This window comes from Varanus komodoensis, unplaced genomic scaffold, assembly GCF_004798865.1.
Source record: "Varanus komodoensis strain SLA01 unplaced genomic scaffold, ASM479886v1 scaffold32, whole genome shotgun sequence".
NCBI classification, from domain to species: Eukaryota; Metazoa; Chordata; class Lepidosauria; order Squamata; family Varanidae; genus Varanus; species Varanus komodoensis.
The window spans coordinates 930,202-949,546 of record NW_025335798.1 but is presented as its reverse complement, the minus strand read 5'-3'; the positions used below and the strand labels follow the sequence as shown (position 1 = coordinate 949,546).

At 40.9% G+C, this 19,345-nt stretch overlaps 1 protein-coding gene across 1 annotated transcript; it reads left to right on the top strand.

Annotated features, from left to right (window-relative positions):
• Positions 1 to 2,717: 2,717 nt before the first annotated feature.
• Positions 2,718 to 12,691, top strand: CHURC1 (churchill domain containing 1). The gene is made up of 4 exons (XM_044438256.1): positions 2,718 to 2,841; positions 5,774 to 5,909; positions 9,200 to 9,270; positions 11,368 to 12,691. Exons 1-4 carry the CDS (start codon positions 2,803 to 2,805, stop codon positions 11,458 to 11,460), a joined length of 339 nt encoding a protein of 112 aa, XP_044294191.1. The 5' UTR covers positions 2,718 to 2,802; the 3' UTR covers positions 11,461 to 12,691.
• The last annotated feature ends 6,654 nt before the right edge of the window (positions 12,692 to 19,345 follow it).

Genomic DNA, 19,345 nt, shown 5'->3' with positions numbered 1-19,345 from the left:
ACTGAGTGCTTTATTCCTTCTATTGCACTATCAGATATGCTCATACTCTAATTCTTCAGGGTATCCTTTTATCCTTTCTGTATAGTTTTCCCCCATATATTTTCCCTACTTTATTTTATCCTGGTTAGACAGTATGTTCCCATGTGGGTCTTTCAGCATTCCTAATCTCAATTTGAATTTCCCTTTGATTTCTTCTTCTGAAAGAGGTATCTCAGACTTCCTTTTGTTGTTGTTGTTCTCCTCCCTTTATTTTCACTGACCATTGTAATAGTTCTTATCTCTGCATGATAGTCATTCAGTAATTACATTCAGAATCTGACCCTATTTGTCACCTTTTGTTTTTGCTTCTCACCCCTCCTTAACCATTTTTTTTACAATTAGTTGTAAAAAATTTTATTCTGCCCTTGCTCTGAAGCTATCTGGGAAAGCTAAGCTGTATTTGCTGCTCAGCAAAACTGAGGGTATTGCAGAAACTATTGTCAAGCTTCAAATGCTATTCTAGACATTTTAATCAACTTCATAACTTTTATGACTTTTGATTTGTTGCTGTACTGCAACTACAGTTAGAAATAGGCTTTTTGCTAATATTAATGACTCTAGCCTCTTACATACAACCTGGTGTACAAAGCACAAAATGTCAGAAACACTTCAAAAATGGCATTTAGTTCAGTTTTATGGTGATATTTCAGAACACTACCATCAAATGTCTTGAACCACTTCATCAAGCCTTAAGGAAGCACAGTCATTTTCAGTTAAATAACAGATACATACATGTGTGTACAAGTATTTGTACTTTGTCATACACTTCATTATCTTTTATACTGAAGGTAGGGCAGGACTGCTATGCATACTCACTTGGAGCCAAGCCCCATTTAACAAAGCCTTATTTTTTTGAGTAAATGTGTGTGAAACTGGATTGCACATATGTCTTCATCTCAGTTGATAGCATGAAACTTGCCCTCCTAGGCTGCAACCTATATCTACTTACCTCACAGAAACTAATAGAGCCTACTTCTGTGGAGGTATTATAGAATTGCAATATTACTATGCTAGTTACTAAAGATAGATCTGCTACTCAGAATACTTAAAGCCAAATTCACAGCTAAGATAAGGTAAAGAATATAGCTTTAAGCAGTCTCAAAAATGCTATCCTCATCTGTTCTGTGACAGTCCCACGGACTTAAAATTCCATCATATGAGAATCAGAGCCTTAGGACAAATAAAGCACACATAATGGTGGCAAAGTGACTACCCAGAGTTTCAGGAAGGGTTGTTTCCAGCCTTATTTTAGACATGTCAAGGATTAAACCCAGGACCTTCAGTATGCAAAGCAGAATCTGAGGATCTGCCTAAAGTACAGAGCCTTGCTCACTACATTCATTCCCAAAATGTGTCACATAACTGACATTCCGTCTCAACTGCTGGTGTGAATGTTGGCCTATCTTGTTTTATCACCCCTGCATGGATCTCTGATTATTATGTCACTTTCCACACAAATCACTTAAAGATGGATAATTCTTCAGAAAAACTAATCTGCTGTTCCATAATTATCAACATAATTTAATTTGAACTACTGAATAGAATTCCCTTAAGAAATAACTGTGACCAACCAACCTCAAACCAAGCATTTGGATGCTTAAAATCTCAGCATTCTGATTTGCCTGACTTGGTTTTGCTTAATTAATATCTGGCACTGAATGTCTTAGTTGGACTCTGTGAACATCTGTGAATCTCATCAAGGGTCTGGCTGGGGTGCTGCAATTGCTTCAGGAAACTCCACTTAAAGCAAAAAACATTTGGGAGGAAAAGGTAATTAAAAATTGAAAACCACTGGAAAGAAGCTACCAAGTCATCAAATCAAAACAGCATTATTTCACCCCACTCTTTCAGCATTTACAATATTTTAGAATAGAAAATTTTAGAATATACCATTAAGATGCTTGACTTCCTAGTGCAGGCAGATCTAAGGTAAAAGTTTTACTCAGCCTGGTTATAGACTCCACGAATATTGCCTTTATAGGAATTTAAAGAATACTAGAAGTGTGTTTGAGTTGGTCATCTATTCTATAGGCCAGTCTTCCTCAATCAAATTTTCTTCAAATGTGTGGCTGACTGGGAGATGCTGGGAGTTGTAGTACAACATAGGTTGGGAAAGGCTAGCATAGTCAATATGGTCATCACAATTAATTACAGTCTAGGGACACGAAATATTATTAGTGTTATAGTACCTATAAGTTTATTTATTTATAGATATATAATTTGCATCATATATTTTGCTGACTGGCTTCGAAAGAAGCCCAATAAAAAATTTGTTGTTGCTATTTTAACCCTGCAACTTAAATAATAGGTCCAATCCAAACAAAAGTAAGCAGTTTGCCACAATGCTATGCATGTTTAAACTGAAGGAAACAATCCTATACCTCCCAGGATTCCCAAACAGCATGATCTTTAAATGAGACCTGCTTGGAATAAGAGTGCTTAAGATCGTAGCCAGGAAAAGAGGATTCGCATACGCCCGCGAACAACTGGAGTAAAAAGAAATCTTTGAAATAGCGCCTTCTTACGGCTACCCACCTATAGCGTAGCACGCCTGAGGAATTACGTCATCTTCCACATACCTGCAAGCCGCGCCCCCTAATCCCCGCCTCTTTGGGCGACAGGCTACGCCCACAGCCCAGACCCGTCCCTCCAGCGCGCCTGGAGGCGAGTCGAACAAGTCTCGTTTGTTTTCTTTCACTGTCTCGCGTGGAGTGTGACGTCACCGGACACGCAAGACCCAGGAAATAGCACCGCGGGGGCAACATGTGCGGCGGTTGCGTGAAGACGGAGTACCCGGTTCGGGTAAGCGGGTGGCTCGCCTCTTCGTGGCCGGGCCCCGCTGGGTCGCGGAGAAAGGAGGGCGATTGCGCGTGTGCTTCCCTACTCCCGGTTGTTCTTACTCTGTTGAATGCTCCAGAACCATCGCGAAGCTTTCTGCTATTCCGACTGGGATAAACATGAGCGTGGCTCGGCCTCCGCTATTCCTTAATCTTCTCCGGGTATCTGTAGTCAATTCTTACATAGGCGAGGCTGGGAGTCAAAAAGGAAGAAGCAGAGTAAAGCCGCCTTTCCCAGCTAGCTCTGCTCCTTAGAAGTTCTTAACATAGGAAATCTGATCCCCTGGGTAAGAACCGTTGGGGAATGGAAGTAACAGCGTAAATGCCATTCTGAATCAGCCTGCTGGCTCATCTAGTCCAGCTTTGTGCTTATGCAGTGGCCAACCAGCTGCCCACGGAAAACTCGCAAGCAAGACAAGAGTGCAACAGCACCTTGTCGTGTTCCCCAGTAACTGATGTACATAGAAATAACATCTGTGATACTTGAGGTAGCATCTAACTGTCAGAACTAGTAGCCATTGATGAGAAGAATTAACCCTACTTAACTGGAGTAGTGAATTACAACATGTTGAATGGCAGCTGTAACACCTATTTCCTGTCTATGGGGCACAGGTACTTAATTCCTAGGCATTTCTTGCGGAAGGTTTATTTATAGGCCTTTCCTTTTCAGTAGGTGGAATAGTTATGGTGGTACTTTGATATCAAAGGAACTTGATGTGGGCTTGGAAGTTTCCTCTTTCTAAAAATAGTGATGTTAGTTAGCAACATCTTGGATACAATGCTGGGTGCAGCAGTTTTTGTGTTTGTTGTATTTTTAACTGCACAATAATGTTATCTGGCAAGATTATAGAAGTGTAAATTATGGCTGCTGCTTAAGCAACTACATGGGAAGTACACATACAGTATATGAGATTTATTATTAAAAGGGCTTGAATGGTGTTTCTATATCTAAAACTAAAAGTACATGTACTCAGGACACACTGAATCTTATTTCAAATTATTTAAAATATTGGTGGAAAAAAATCTAGAAAATACTTATTGCTAAACACAGTAAATGCCTAGGGCTAGAGCTTGCAGGTGATAAACCAATGGCAGGTTTTAATATTTAAGGACACAATCCTGTGTTATGCTTAGACAGAAAAAGCCATATAGTTCAAAGCATGGCTGTGGCATGCTGGGAGTTCTGATTTTTTTCTCTTGCATTGGATTGCACCCTGTATGTATCAGCTCAGTTTTTGCAGTATTAGCCCCACCGGCCCAGTGGGGGGGGGGGCACGCAGGAGAGAAACTGCTGAGACAGTAGCTTGCTTAAGCCCACTCAGTATTCATGAAATCTGAACTAGAGAGATTCAGCGCATGCTCATAACAATTTTTGTATCACTTTAGGGCCAAACTAGATGTTACATAGCAGTTCCATGATAGAAATCTTCCATGTGTATGTCCTTCTTAAAGTGCAGTTTGGGGCCATTTAGAAACATAGAAACAGAGCGAGTTAGAAGGGGTCTCCTGGGCCATCTAGTCTGATCCCCAGCTCCAGCCAGCTCCGCTCACGACATGCCCACCATGTGCATGTCCAGCCTGTCCTTGAACACCCGCACCGATGGGGCCTCAACGACCTCTCGTGGAAGCCCATTCCACACCCTCGGGGTCCTGACTGTCAGGAAGTGCTTCCTGGCATCTAAATGGAACCTTGGTTCTCTGAGCTTTGCTCCATTGGAGTGTGTCCTGCCTTCCTCTGCAGGGGAGAACAGGTCTCTACCCATCCCTCCATGTGAATAAAGACATTTGCATGGCTTTATTCCTGTTACAGCTCTAGACCCTCCTGTTTCCAAAGCTGCAATTAGCTGTAGAGAGGGAAACTTACAGCACAAAATGTGTGCCATTAAATTCCATGACTGACAGAAGCTGGCAGAAGAATTTATACAGGGCAGGTATAGGTAACCTTATCGTCCCCAAGAGCTGCAAATGGTGGTGGCATGGGAGCACACACACAGATGCATAGCATTCCCTCTTGCCCTCCTTAAAACAGCCTTTCTTTCCCACACTGTTTCCAGGTACAGTTCAGAATTCCATTTATGACCTATTCAGTGCTACATAGCTTGGGACCAGTCTAATTGAAAGCTGTTCTCCAGCATGAGCCTCCCTAGTTTTTAAGATCCTCAGGAGACTCTGTCATGTCATCACTGGAGGCACATTTGGTGGAAACACATAAGAGGGCCTTTGCAGTGGCCGCTCCTAAGCTCTGGAACTTCTTACCAAAGAAGGTCAGGCTAGCTCCATCCCTGATGACTTTCTGCAGGCCTCTAAGCTGACATAGCAGTTTGCTGAAACAGGTTTTAACTGGTGGGTGCTTTTTATTTTATTTTATTTAGTATTTTAGCTAATTTGTACATATGTTTTTGATTGTAATAATTGCATTTTATGTCATTTTATTAACTGTCTTGAGCACCATTTGTGGTAGAAAGGTAAGTTATACATTTAATAAATGAAGCCCTTTACAGCTGAAGGTTGTATATGTAACAGCTTTCAAAGGCTTCCCCAGCTGGAATAGATTCTCCTCCACCCTAACAGGGAGAGGTTGTGCTGCTTCTGATGCACCAAATAATGGTTTGACATTTTGGGAGGGACATATTTTATATAGAGGGGATGGTGCATCTTTTACCCCTTTGAACAGGCAAGGGGCAGCTGTCCAGATGAGATATCAGAGAATCAGTGTGGCACCAAAAGGTTAGATTCCAATCCAAATCACCCCTATGCCTGAGAAGATGACAAAAGAGAAATTATATTGTGTGGGATTCTTATGGCACATATAACATGTAGTTTGACTATTAAATGAAGCCATGTTATAAAGAATGTACTGTTGCATCACAAGCTTTTTCCTTTTCTGACTGTTTTAGGGTAACACCTGCTTGGAGAATGGGTCATACTTGATGAACTATGTAGGTTGCAATCAATGCAAAAAGAGGGATTTTGTGATGATAACAAACAGAGCAACAGAAGAAGATGATGGAGAGGAAATAATCACTTATGATCGTAAGGAATCTAAACTCTCTTACTGTTAGTGAGGACATCTTCAAAGTTTTGGAGTCTTATTTCAGAATTCTTTGTGGAATATGGATGAAAATGAAATAAGTCTAGAGATGCTTTCATTGTTGGGTGACTTTAAAAAGTACATTTTAACACTTTAAAAATAGATGGTAATGACTCACTGTCACAGGTTACTTACACAGTACCTTTCAGGATACTGGATTGTATCCAATGATATCTATTCAGCAGAACAGGCATCAGTGGTGGAATGGATTCCCTCTTCTCCTGCATTCCTCTACCCATACCCCAAATCTCTTTTGGAGGGTTGGGCTGTCCTTAGCAAGAGATGGGGTCGGGGGAACACCGTGAGGAGGAAAGGAAAGGAAAGGGAAAGCTTGCTGCATGGGCAGAAGCATGCTCATGTGAAATAGGATATAGTCCACAGGTGATGAAAATACCAATTCTCTCTTGTAAGTGTAACTCCATATCTAGATCTTCTGGTAATTGTGGTCACTTGTAGGCAGACATTCTGTGCTCCTTTCCTTTTTGTTTCTCTTCAGGCTGCTGGTCCAGTCCTTATTCATTTCCTGTAGCATCCAATAATAGTTCCTGTCCTCATTGTTCTCATCTCTGTTGAGATGCTTTAGAAGATTGCATGTGATAAAATCCAGTGAAATTGCTTAGAATTGTAATGCATACTACTGCCATCTTTTGGGACAATTGCAGTGAAAAAATAGAGTAGTTGTTCTCTTGGATGAACAGGTGAGTGTCACTAGGGAAAAAATGGCCTTTTAAAGTTAAGTATTATACAGAGTATTCCAGCCTTAGATGTAAAAAGGTGAAGCCCTAGTTTTCTTAATAAACTCTGCATAAAATTGTGTTGACAGCAGTGAAAGTTTGCAATGCAGTTACCTGAGAATAAATGCCAGTGAATATAGTGGGACTTATTGGTGAGCAAACATGCATAGGATTTTTGGTTAATTGCCTAATTTCTCAAAACCTAAATCAAATAGCCATGTATTTAGCATAGGAATGAGCATGTAATAGTCAACTGTAACAGGCTTAAATACATTGTACGTAAGTCAATGTCTACTGTTTTCTGAGCATTCACGATTTTTATTTGGTACAAGCTGAATTATCTGATAAACTTGTCTGTCAACATGCTAATAGATCATTCCATATAGTACTCTGTGTTTGGGAGGTTGACGGTGTATTCTTTCAGCCTTATCAAAGAAAGTAAATGGATACCGGATCTGTCAAAAGTGTCTGTTTCTGTTCATCTTCTTAGGTTTCTTTCCCAAAGGGGTTAAGTGAGTATCTCTTCTAATGCAAGGACCCAAATTTTCTTTTTCCATATGATAAGAGAAAGTGTATTTGCTGGTTTCTAGTTAGTAGCTATGACTAAGTTGCTATCCAGAAAATGTTTACAAGTAGAAGCACATTATGACTTATTCATGAGTTGTGTCCTGTTGTGTAACCTCACTGGTGGCCTGATCTCCAAACCTTTGCCTAAGTATGTCACCACATATGCAGCTAGGTGCTCCTGGGGCCTCCATTCTTCTAGCAACTGGGATTCACATAGCTCTGCTTTTCTGGGTAACATACCATCTTTACCTCTCACTCTGCATGAGTTGGCTTCATGGGAGAGGCCTTAGAAAATATCACAGCTCATTTTCTGAGCTCATAGTGCAATTCAGGTTTTTCTTCCATACCATTTTCGATCCCTTTGTCTTACCAATAACCATGCAGCCGGTATGTTTTCATAGTAAATCCCTTGCTCCAGATGGTGGTACTGGTAGACTACCACTCTGCACCATGGCCTTTGTGCTGTGAAGTTCCACAGGGCCCCATTTTATCCAGGATATCTGAGGGAATGCATTTCCATATGTCCCGGCCTGATAATTGAGGACTTCAGTTGTTGGTCTTCAAATTCCTCCCCCCAATGAAATAAAGGGGGAAGTGGTGAGGAGAAGGGGCTTTTCTGTAATAGCATTGCATCTGTGGAACACCCTTTGTATTGAGACCCACCAGGCACCTTCCCTTTTTACATTTAGATGTCAATGGAAAACATTCTTCCGTAATTATTTTGGTGAGAAAGTAGAGTTGGTTTTGTTAATAATGGTTATTTTATAGGTTTTATAGATGCTACTGCCATGTTAAAAGAATTTTCATTGCCAGACACTTTTACTCATAGGATTGTTTTTAAATTGATAATTTCAATTACTATTATGTAAATGCTGATTTTTATCATGCTTACTGTTTAATTTTATTAGTTTGTTATTCACTGTTTGACCAATAACAATAAACAAATGGAATGGAATGTAAGCTGCCCAGAGAGCCTCACGGCTATGTGGTGTGGCCTACAAGTGCAGCAAATAAATAAATAGGCTAGGACTGATGTGAATTGTAGACCAAGAACATATGCAGGGCCCTGAGTTGCTTACTCCTAATGTAGCAACTGTGATCGGGCAATAAGAGCAGGTACAACCTACCTATGTCTTAAGATAGTTTGCTGAGTTCCTGCTCCAAGTGCCTCCCTTTTCACAGGGGTGGAGAACTTGTGGCTTTCCAGATTATGTTGAACCCCAACTCCCATCTACCCCAGCTAGCATGGCCAGAGGTTCTGGGAGTTGCAGTACAACAACATCTGGAAGAATACCAGTTTCCCATCCCTGCCCGATTGGGAATATGCTAAGTAACTGTAAAGGAGATGTTTTTCAGTGGTGGCATCCCAGTGTTGAAAGTTGGCAGCTGGTGCCTAGTTTACAAGCCTTAAATACCAGGTTAATACCTTATAATTTACTTTTAAATGACTATAATCTTTCTATATTGTTCCTCAAGTCTGCGTTACCATGTCTATCAAATCTCTTGTTCCCATTTTCTTTCCTCCGTTGCTGCTTCAGCTGTCACAGGGTCTTGTTTCTCATGGGAGGAACAGAATGCAGTGCTATGGCAGCACCATACACATAGCTTATCTCCTCCTTTCCTTTCACACAAGATACTAGCAGTGATAGTAAAAGGGGAGTAAGTGTAGTAGCAAAAAGGATTAATGGGGAAGGGAAATGGAAGTTGTGAGCACCCAGTGAGGAGTATGACTAAGTACTCCAAATAAGTTTTTGCATAGTTCATCTAAAATTTGTAGTTAGACTCCTGCCTATCTTTTTAAACAGGGGCTTTGCTTTCCGCAAGTCTGTTTCAGGGCATGAAGATGACTGGACTAATACTAGAATGACTGACTTGAAATGGTGTTGCCTCGCAGGCTGATGTTCTTTTACGTCTCTTGGTTTCCTTTACAGATGTATGTAAGGACTGTCACCACGTGATAGCCAAGCATGAGTATACTTTCAGTGTAGTGGACGATTACCAGGTAAAGCTCTTATAACCTTTACTGGTGCTCTTTAACTGGTTTGCTTCTTTTTTGTTTTGTTTTTGTTTTTAACTTTGAAGCTTCTGCGCCACTAAGGTTCAAGAAATTTTTGTAGACCTAGGCTGGAATCCTTTGCATACTTACCTGGGACTGAACAAAGTGGAACTATGCATAGAATTGTGAAGCATCTCATTGTAAAACAAAAGATCCCATCTCTTTGGGAGAAAAGAATCTAAAGGACGCATGTATGTTTCTAGCATGTTTGTGGATTGAAGTCTCTGAAGAACATGCTCCAGAGGTTGCATTGCTATTACTTATAGTTTGTTCTTCAGAAATTGGAGGGTCTGACTGTGTATATATTATCTATACTGAATGGAAAAGAAAAGCTTTAGGTTATTTGAAGGTATGGACTGTGCTTATATTTGCACTGAAGTTATTAATAAATTATTCCAGAAGTTGAAGATGTGGATTCTTATCTCCTGATCATGAATCTATTTATTTGGAACTAAGGCTCATTGATTTTCATATTACCTACTGCAGAGTACATGTGTTTTTAGTAGATCGCAGTTCTGGTATCCAAATTCTGATCTTCTGTTAGAACCTGATAGGCTGGGGAAGGCTGGTTAAGAATAGTGCACATTTCTTTCTGCCTTTAAACTGTGAAGGATGATGTTTGCTGAAACAACTCTGTGGACCTGAGAGTTAAGCAAGCCTAAACACACATCTTGGTGGAAGCTTGTTTTAAATGGTGGTGATAGATTGTAAGGGGTTGTCCTTCTTTCATGAACTATCCAGTCTTATTTTTCTGTTGGCTTTCTCTTTGCCAGTATGCCTATTGTGCGATGCTGTGCATTTTCACAAGAAGGCAAGCATATTGGATTGTCTTCTGCAGAATACAGGAAAGTAGTGTGAACTCAGATCTGGTTCTAAAAACTTCATGGGCAGAGGCACATGGAACTTTTATTCTAAATGTACAAAAGTATCCCTTCCCTTTAGCCACCTTTCCACATTTGGTTGTGGTTGATAGACCTTGAGGTTCTAGTTAAAAAACAAAAGCAAAAGAGTAAACCCTTCATAATGTAGTCTGCCCAGCCCTGGCATAGAGGATTGAGGGTATTATCCTGCAATTTTACAAACCGAGTAAAGGGGCAAGCATGCAATTAACCACTTTGTACCAGTTGAGAAAGAGCAGAGCAGACTGGGTTCTTGGCTGTTCCACACATGTCCTTCATTGGCTGAGAGGGTGTTCAGTTTCTTCTTCCATCCTTGGGAGAGTAAGCCGGGCTGTAACGATGCTATCACACCCTGAAACACTCCAGATGTGTTGGGGTGCAACTCCCTTAATTCCCCAGACAGCACCCTGGTAGCTGGGGATGATAGGAGTTGTTGTCCTGCCTCATTTGGAAAGTGCCACATTGAGGACGTTTCCTCTAATGAGTTAGTCAGATTTGGAGTTGCAGCCTCCCTAATGTAAAACTGTGTCATCTCCTGCTGTGTAGCTACTGGCCCTTTGAGACTATTCCTGCTCTTAGAGTTCACTAGCTGGTGTGACTCATCCACCGCTACTCCTTGGGCAGTTACCTGCCCTCATGAGCCTGCTGCTCCTGACAATGGCCAGCAACAGTTGCTATGGTTTCCTTTACGATAAAGTCCTTGTAAAGTAGACACAATGCTTTAAGCAATGACAGCAAAATCACCATTTAAAGCGTATGTTGCATTACTAGCAGGCACTAAAAGTAAATGATAAGAAGATGCATTTGGGGATGGGATGGGATGGGGGTGTACAGAAGCTAATGGGGTTGACTTCAGAGTCTGGGCAGGTCTGACATGGCTCATCGACTTTCTGTTGAATGAGGATGTGAATGACTTCTTGTTGCGCATGAAAAGTCTTGCAGTATATCCTACAGTAGCCTGAGTGAAGCAGTGCACTGCCAAGACAGCATTCTCTGTAGCTGGGGGGCGGCGGGGGGGGGGGATGAATCACAACTCTGTGTCAGGAAACACCGAGTTCTGTACTGTGGATTTATTATTCAGGAAGGAGATATGCTTAAACCTACTCACTCCCCACAAATAAATACATTTTGTTTCTTGTTCCAGGAATATACCATGCTGTGCATGCTCTGTGGCAGGGCAGAGGATTCCATCAGTATTTTGCCTGACGACCCTCATCTGATGACTCCATTGTTTTGAAGCTTGTTGTTTTCAGTCAGTTGTTTCACATTGATTTGTATGCCATGATTGGCAGCAAGTACAAAATAGGACTTTAAAACCTCCGACTCAATACATTTAGAAAGTCAGGTGATTAGAGTTAAATGAATGTCAGCTTGGCTGATATTCTGTCTCATCTTACAATTTTATCTGCATCATGAAAGAAAAATCCTCAACTTTAAAAAAAGACTTCTTTATTGCTAGAGGACATGCAGAAAAGTAAATAACTTTTCTGACTTGCAAGAAAGCTTTGCAGGAACTTTGCAAAAAACAGTAGAAATGCCTGCAATTCCTCTCCTCTTTCAGAACTTCCTGCATGGCAGAACAATGTTGTTCTTCCTCCAGACCTCTAACCAATACAGTGGACTATAAGATGATGCAGGGTCTTAAGAAGAGCTTTGGAGAAGGACAGAAACAGCAGACATTTCCCCCATTTTTGCTGTTCCTCTGCAAATCAGAAAAATTGCTACTCCCTTCATAGATCTAGCAAAATCTTACAGAATAAGGTTAGAAATAGCAGGAAGCATTTCTCCGCTGTTTTCTTCCTAGTCCAAAACTCCCTGCAAGTGAGAGAAGGCACTGCTCCTTTAAGAGCAGACAGAAGAGACAGGATCATATGTCACCTCCTTATATGCTTGGATCAAGACAGAAACTGGGAGAAATCACCTTTTCTGATCTAAATGGCTGGTGAATGCCATTGTGGACAGCTATAACTGATTTGATGCACCTCTACAACTTTAAAGTTAAATGTTGCTTACCTGTCCACAGTAGCCAAATCTAGGCTTTTAGGTGGCATAGAGGCCCCTGGTAAGAGCAAATTACTGCTGGTAACTGTAGCACCTAATCATTAGGTCATGTTTTGGACATACATATGGTGGGCATGTCGTGAGCAGAGCCGGGGGTCAGGCTAGATGGCCCGGGAGGACCCTTCTGACTTGCTCTGTTTCTGTGTTTCTATTAGGACATGTTTATTGAGAGTGAGAGTGATTGCCCAAGGCTGCCATCCTTCTCTCAAAAATATTGTTGGGCTCCTTTGTTGTGGTGTGGGTTGTAGTTGGCTCATGCACAAACAGTGGAAGCACCTGAGCAGTAATGACATGAATCCTCAGCAAGAAAGAAAATAGGTGAACAGGAACTGCCCAGTTTGTTTCTTCTTCAGCCTCAGACAAGGTCCTGATTGATAACTTTCTGTAATAAAACAGAGCAATTACAATGATGCTTTGATTTCTTTTAAACATCAAAAAATTTTCAGCAGCATGCTTTGGTTCATGTGTAGTACCTGCCAGTTCTTTTGGCTATATAGTTAGGATATCACTAACAGGTGGATGAAATGAGGCAGGGAGAATGATGTAAGACCCAGGAAAACTGTGAAAATGCACCTTTCAGAACTTAAGTGGTGTTGTAACTCTTCCACCATTTCCCCTTTGAATAGATACCCTTATATAGTATAAACTCCAGTTCTGGGCTCTAGAAGCATCACTTTCTATGAAATTGCTGCATTTCCATCCTTTCAGAGGGACTGCAGGGTTAATGATTCCATACTAGGTTCTGCTGTTGCTGTGAGCAGCACTTCAAAGGCTAGTTTTCACAACCAAGCTACTGTGAAGAAATGTAGATCAAGTTGGTTGTTTCGCGCTCTGGAGTCATGGCCAGATCCATATTGTGTCATCAAGCCACTGTTGGAACCACCTCCATTTTCTATGAGAATGGTAACCTTTTGGTACATGATTAAGTAGTTACACATGGAAACATAGGAGCAAATTGTTCCTCATGTTACCAAGCTAATTGAGCATAAAAAGAAGGATAGTCACAATAAGGTACTCGAAGTAGCATGCCTCGGCTTAGCAAATCCTGGGGGCCAAACTCCAGGAGTCCTTATTTCTTGTTTGAAAGTGGATTCCTGAATAAGATGGACCTTTAATGTGGTTTCCTAAGGCCATTCTAGTTACATTCTGAATTAAAATATCCAGACCAGTGGTGTTGAACTATTTGTTACCTATGTGACAACCAAAACCTGTTTGAAAATTCGAACTGTGTCCTGCCAGTTAAAGTGTAGTAAGGCATGCATTAGCCATCTTGTTGGATGGGATGATGATTGTAATACAGTTACAATTCAACAAATCTAAGTTGCATTTTATTTCATTGAAAAAAGAGGGCATCTGCTTCTAATCCATTGAATTCAATGGAACTTAAATGAACTGGTGCTACATCCGTTGTTTTCAGGGGCTTACATAGCCAGCAACTCCCAACGTATCACTTTCCTTTTTTCAGAGGAAGCCATTTCTCTTCTTTGTTTAGCATTAATTACTTGGGCTTGATATCTTAAAAGATGCATGTTGATTTTAATTCCTGGAAGGTCTGACAAAATGGAGTCACTGATGAGATTCATAGATTTATTTATTTTTCAAGCTGAAAGGGGCCCCACTAGGACCAGACCCCCTGCCTCGGCCTATTAGATCCACTTAGTCGCGTTTTGCTTTTTTGCTTTTATTTTCCCTTTGCAACTTTAGCACTTCAGGGAAATAGTTCTGCCTGGCAGCAAGTGAAAAATTAGGGAGGAGAGCCTCAGTCTGCCTTTTCATGCTTATCCCTGCTGAAGGACTTGGCACTAAATATGATAAGGTAATTACTATAAGCAGACCTTGGTCCTCTGGAGTGCACAGAAGTAGCTTCATTCAACTATGTCAGGGATACATTGAAAGTAATGGGCATCTTCCGTTCTATATAATGTTTCTCTATTTTGTTTCTGGCTTACAACATGCCTTCTGTCCTTGTTCTACAGCTTCCAGATATGCAGTGACTCTCCCAAGGTCATACAGTTAGACAGTGGCAGGACCAGGAGAGAGGCAAATCTCCCTTTTCATCTGTCTAGCAATGTGACTCCTGTTAAGAATGGGCCATGCTTTTAATGGGAGTCACGTTGCATCGAACAGCTGACCCAGTTTGCAAAAGCTAGCTTTGCTCTCCCCAGCATACTAATACAGATACCCACCTGCAGGAAGAAAAATGGATATAGAAAAAGGAGTATCCAGTTTACAAGTGTCTAGTCTTGGTATGGTTGTTCCTTCTGCTGTTTGCTGTCAAAACTAAAATTCTGGAAAGTGATGAGGATGAAAGCCACTACTAGGTCTGCAACAAAGTTACTGGCTTTTGGTCAGTTAGGCTGAGTGTGCGCATAGAGGACAGGAGAGCTTTAGAGCAGCAAGTGCAGAACAGCTGCAGTGAAGCAGGAAGTCTGTAAAATGATCATAAGCCACAGCAGCTGAGTCTCCTGCATAGGTCCCATTGATGTTGGCCTACTGGATCCTGAAGGAAAAGACACTTCTATACGTGCTCATTGCTTCTTTTTGATCCTTATGCATGCAGTGTCTTCTTTATTAAGGCAGTGTGGTGGGGGAGGGGGTGATTCATCACTGATCAAACATTTTACCTGTGTAGCCAACGCTCACTTTCTGGTTGGACAGAAGTACTGGCAACAGGGAATGCTGCAGTCTGCCACTGTCAGATGGAGAGGGGATGATAAACAGAACTGCAGGCACTTCATCTGCCTGCAGAATTCACGAAACCAGCTTGGTGTTCTGCAGTGGATGCCAGATGCTTGCTCCTCAAATCCAGATCTCTGGGAAAAGTTACTTTCTTTGTCCTTACCCTAGATTCTGTAATACCATGCTGTAAGGAACAGGCAACGGGTTTTGAGCATTTATAGGAATATGTATAGAGAACAGAACAGAGCAGTTTCACAGAGTTTGTGATGCAAACAAAGAATAGAAAGAAAAAGAGGAACATAAAAAGCATGGGCTCCCTGAGCTGAACCAACAGAGCAAAAGCAGGACCAGAAAGTTTGGGGTTATTGTGACTTTGTATCCTTTTAGCATGTACAGAACCCATGTGATCAAAAGTTAGGAAAATAGATCTCTCCTGGATCCTAGACTCTCAGTTGCCTGCATTATTCTTTAAATCAGGAAGTCTCTGCTAACTTGAATCAAATGACAATAGTTTACTTGGGCAAGTCTCTTAATATGTACACTAGCATTAATATTAGACATGTTCTAATCCTTCCTCACTGGAGTTAGGCAGTACCATTATTGAACCATATATAGTCCCAGCCATTTAAGCAGACAAAAAGATCTGTCTGGTTGGGTACTGTAGCTTCTTTTCATTCCAGACTGGCATTGGAAAGAAATCTTAGCCTCCATCATACAAAAACAAAGCTGGTGGGAGAGGCAGGCTAATTGTTTTAATCATAATCGGTTTTATTCTTTTGCAGATATGTAACATATCTATGTGCTAAAATCTCAGTAATCAAACAGTATGATGCATATTCCAGACATGTTTCTCACCTCTAAAATGCTAATTTCTGTCCTATCTCAAAAGACAACTTAGATACTTTTGGGTGACTTCAAACATGATATGGACTGTTTTAAAGAAGTAGGACTTGGGTTTAGAACTTTGGCTACAACCTTACTTTATATTAGAGGATTTATTTTCAATTATTAACCTTATCTGACGGTCCTGATCTTAGGGTTGTTCAACAAAAAGTGAAGTAAATAACTTTGGGTCTTCCCAAACCATTGCAGAATATAGGCATTTTGAAAATGAAATGCTTGTTTTCAAATAATTCCGAGATGTAGATATGGAAATGCTCTGTTAATTGAATCTTTTTGGGAAGGGGACCTTGATAAGACGAAAGCAAGACTCTCTCCCCTTTCCTTTAAGTGCTATTTACACATTCTTTTCAAACATGATTATATTTCCCTGGGGAATGTTGATTAGGTGGGGGAATCAGCAAGAGAGTGAAGACTTTTGTAAAACATTCTGATAAATTCATGTAGAATAATAAGTCTGGTATCCTACTGCAGTCCTGTGCTTGATATGCTGGAACTGAGTTCAGGGCTGCTGGTTCATTGCAGCAGTTAAGTGGATGCTGCTACTTGAGACACAAATCTAGAAATGTGAGCTTTCAGTAGCAAACGAGAGATTTTTGATGCAACCCTACACTTACCTGGGACTAATTCCTGTTGAACTCAATGGGGATGTTGAACAGATATGTATAAATTGCACTGATGTTGCTGAGATTCTGTGTATGTGAGGTTTGGGTACCACTTTCTCTGAGATAGATTATAAAGGCAAAGAGCTATTGGCTATAGAACTCCATGCCACACGAAGACTGCAATTTTTGTATGTTTCCATGAGAGTGAGTCCTATTGAATTTTAATTCAATTAGACATGCAGACAATTGTGCCATGTTAGCCCTTTGGATACTGTGGGTCTTCATTCCTTTTTTGGTAATCAGCTGATATAGTCATTCTGGACTTTCCTTTTAAAAACAAGAAAAGCAAAAGAGGGTGGCCAGTGGGGTGAGGTCATTGGACCAACATCTGAGGTAGAAGGAAATCTGGGATGCATACTCAAATTCCAGAAAAGCTGTTCTGGTAGGAGACTGCCTTGCCTAGAGAAGGACAGAAGAAAATTGGGAAGAAAGTGTTTTTTTTTCCCTCCAGGAAAAACTGCTCCTTTTTAGAAACATTCAAGACAAAGTCCCCCTGCTTTGTCCATTCCACCCCCCCCCCCCACCCCCCCCCTCAGCCTTCACATCATTGGTCTTATACATCTCTTTTGATCCAATAAAATGGAGGTGCTCTGTGTTTCATTTTGAATGATTCCTTATGAAAAGTAGTGGTGCTCCTGGGGGGCTGTGGAACTATATTAGAACATTTTTTCCCTCATTGGGCACGTGGGTAAAAGGTAATGATAGTTACATCTGTTATTTTTTCTCCATTTTTCTTATTTGCACTCATACATTTGGAACACTGAATATTTTTCCAAATCTAAATTCATTTTGGACTGAAACTTGGTCATTTTAAAAGTTTTCATGAAAATTCATATGCATTGTTGTGTATATTTTTCCCAGTGTGTGCATCTTTATATGTAATTTTGCCTAATGGGCTCATTTTGAAAACGTTTTTTCTAATATAATGCATGTTTTATGCTTCCACTAATACATATGTTTTTGTGTACTTTCCTCTAATAGACATGCTTTTGTTCACATTTTTGACTGCAGAATTTCAGTGCAAAATTTGGAGAAGTGTGGGTAACAATTTTGCTTTGCATATTTATTTGAAAGTATGAAATTAAGTACATTTGAATTAAAATGCAAATTGAATTAATTTCTTCCCCAACCCTATTCATAGTACTGGCTAGATGGGAACAGAAGGTTGATGTTCAGTTTCCTTGGATAAGGTTTTTACTGAATCGCACCCATTAACTTTTCTTCAAACTGCATTTTCTCTCCAGTTCCTCTTGGCCTTTAGAAGAGAGATTTGGGGTAATTTACATTTGGAATATACTTTGGGATATGATATCGTACATCCCAAATGTTTGGTGAGCTAACTACCACTCTATAACTGTAGAAGAGCCTCATCTGAAGCACTAGTTTCTTTATGCCTATCAAAAATAAGTCTCACTGAGTTCAACTGGGCTTCCTCTTGGGGAAGTGCATAATAGGATTGCAACTTCAATTTGAAATGAGCAGCAGTGAAAAAAGGGGATTTGTAGTTATTTAAAATGTGTGTGAGAGTAGATATAAATGGTAAAAGAGATGTCCTCCCAGATGAGGTGCTGACACAGATGCAGCACTTCCTGTCACAGAGCCTGTGTTTCCTTTTTCATCCAGTGTATTTGTGATGCTAATGATAATCTTTGGATCTCCATGCCTTGAGTGACCTTACTTGTCAATGCTCTGTCTCTTAATTTGGAAGCTTCAGCTTGACTGAACAACTGCAAATGTCAGTGTTGTTTACGGAGCACAAGTCCAATCTTAAAACACTTTAGATCTTTGTTTTGGAGATCATTTCCTTCGCTTTTTTTATTCCTTTTTGTGACAAGGTCAAGCAAGACACTGTTGCCTCACAACTATGAAATTAGCCCTATAGAAACAGTAATGTTCAGTTCTGTACATGGAGAATTCAGATGTTCCTTGACTCCAACTCCCATCAGTTCAACCAGCAGGAGCAATTAGGGAATAGTCTGAGCATATCTGAGGGGCTTCAAGCCCCCCACCCCAAATGCCAACTTTCCAGGAGTGTCAAGTATCCTTGTGTGTGTTAGTGGAGGTGTGGTAAGTCTGAAAGTAACTGTCATTAGACACCACATTGTCCTGTTCAGGGAATAGTTTAACCTAACAAGGGTTATTTTTCAGTGGTTGTAACGCGCTTGAAGCCTTTAGATTTGGGGGCATAAGAAATACACACTGTCTGTCTATGATTGCAGCTGGTTCTATGTGTGCAGCCCTGCATGGATGCTAACGTTTAGGAGAAAATGAGGTTGCAAACCAGCCAGAAAGCTTACACTGATAGGCTGTGTAGAGGTTAAATAGGTTATATAAGAAAACATTCAAAGTCAGAAATGGGAAAGAGGGGAGCTTGGCTTTGCCAATACCAGTGTTGGAAGCCAGGAGAACCATTGTCAGTGAATTTTATGAGCTGGCCATGTGAAAAGAACACAGAAAGGGGTGGGTGGGATTCTTCGATTCATTTATTTGATGTGTGAAACAAACTGCCCAGCAGGCAAGAGCCAGAGAATCAGCACCTTTACATTTCTCAGGCCGCCTCCTCTGAGCTTTAAGAGGGCACCCTCACTCAGTAAAGGTCTGATGCTGGCTCTGTCTGGAGCTAGTGGCAAAGCAACGCATCCACTCAGCAAAAAGGGGAAGAGAAGGCACTGGGGCCTGCATTTTTCGTAGACTGATTCCACAGGTGGGCAGTAAGGGCAGTGCATGATCACAGCATGGGGAATTTCTGGCCTTCGTTCTGGCCCACCTTGCTACGTAAAGCTACTGGAATCCTCTCCAAAGCACTGGCTCTTCCTC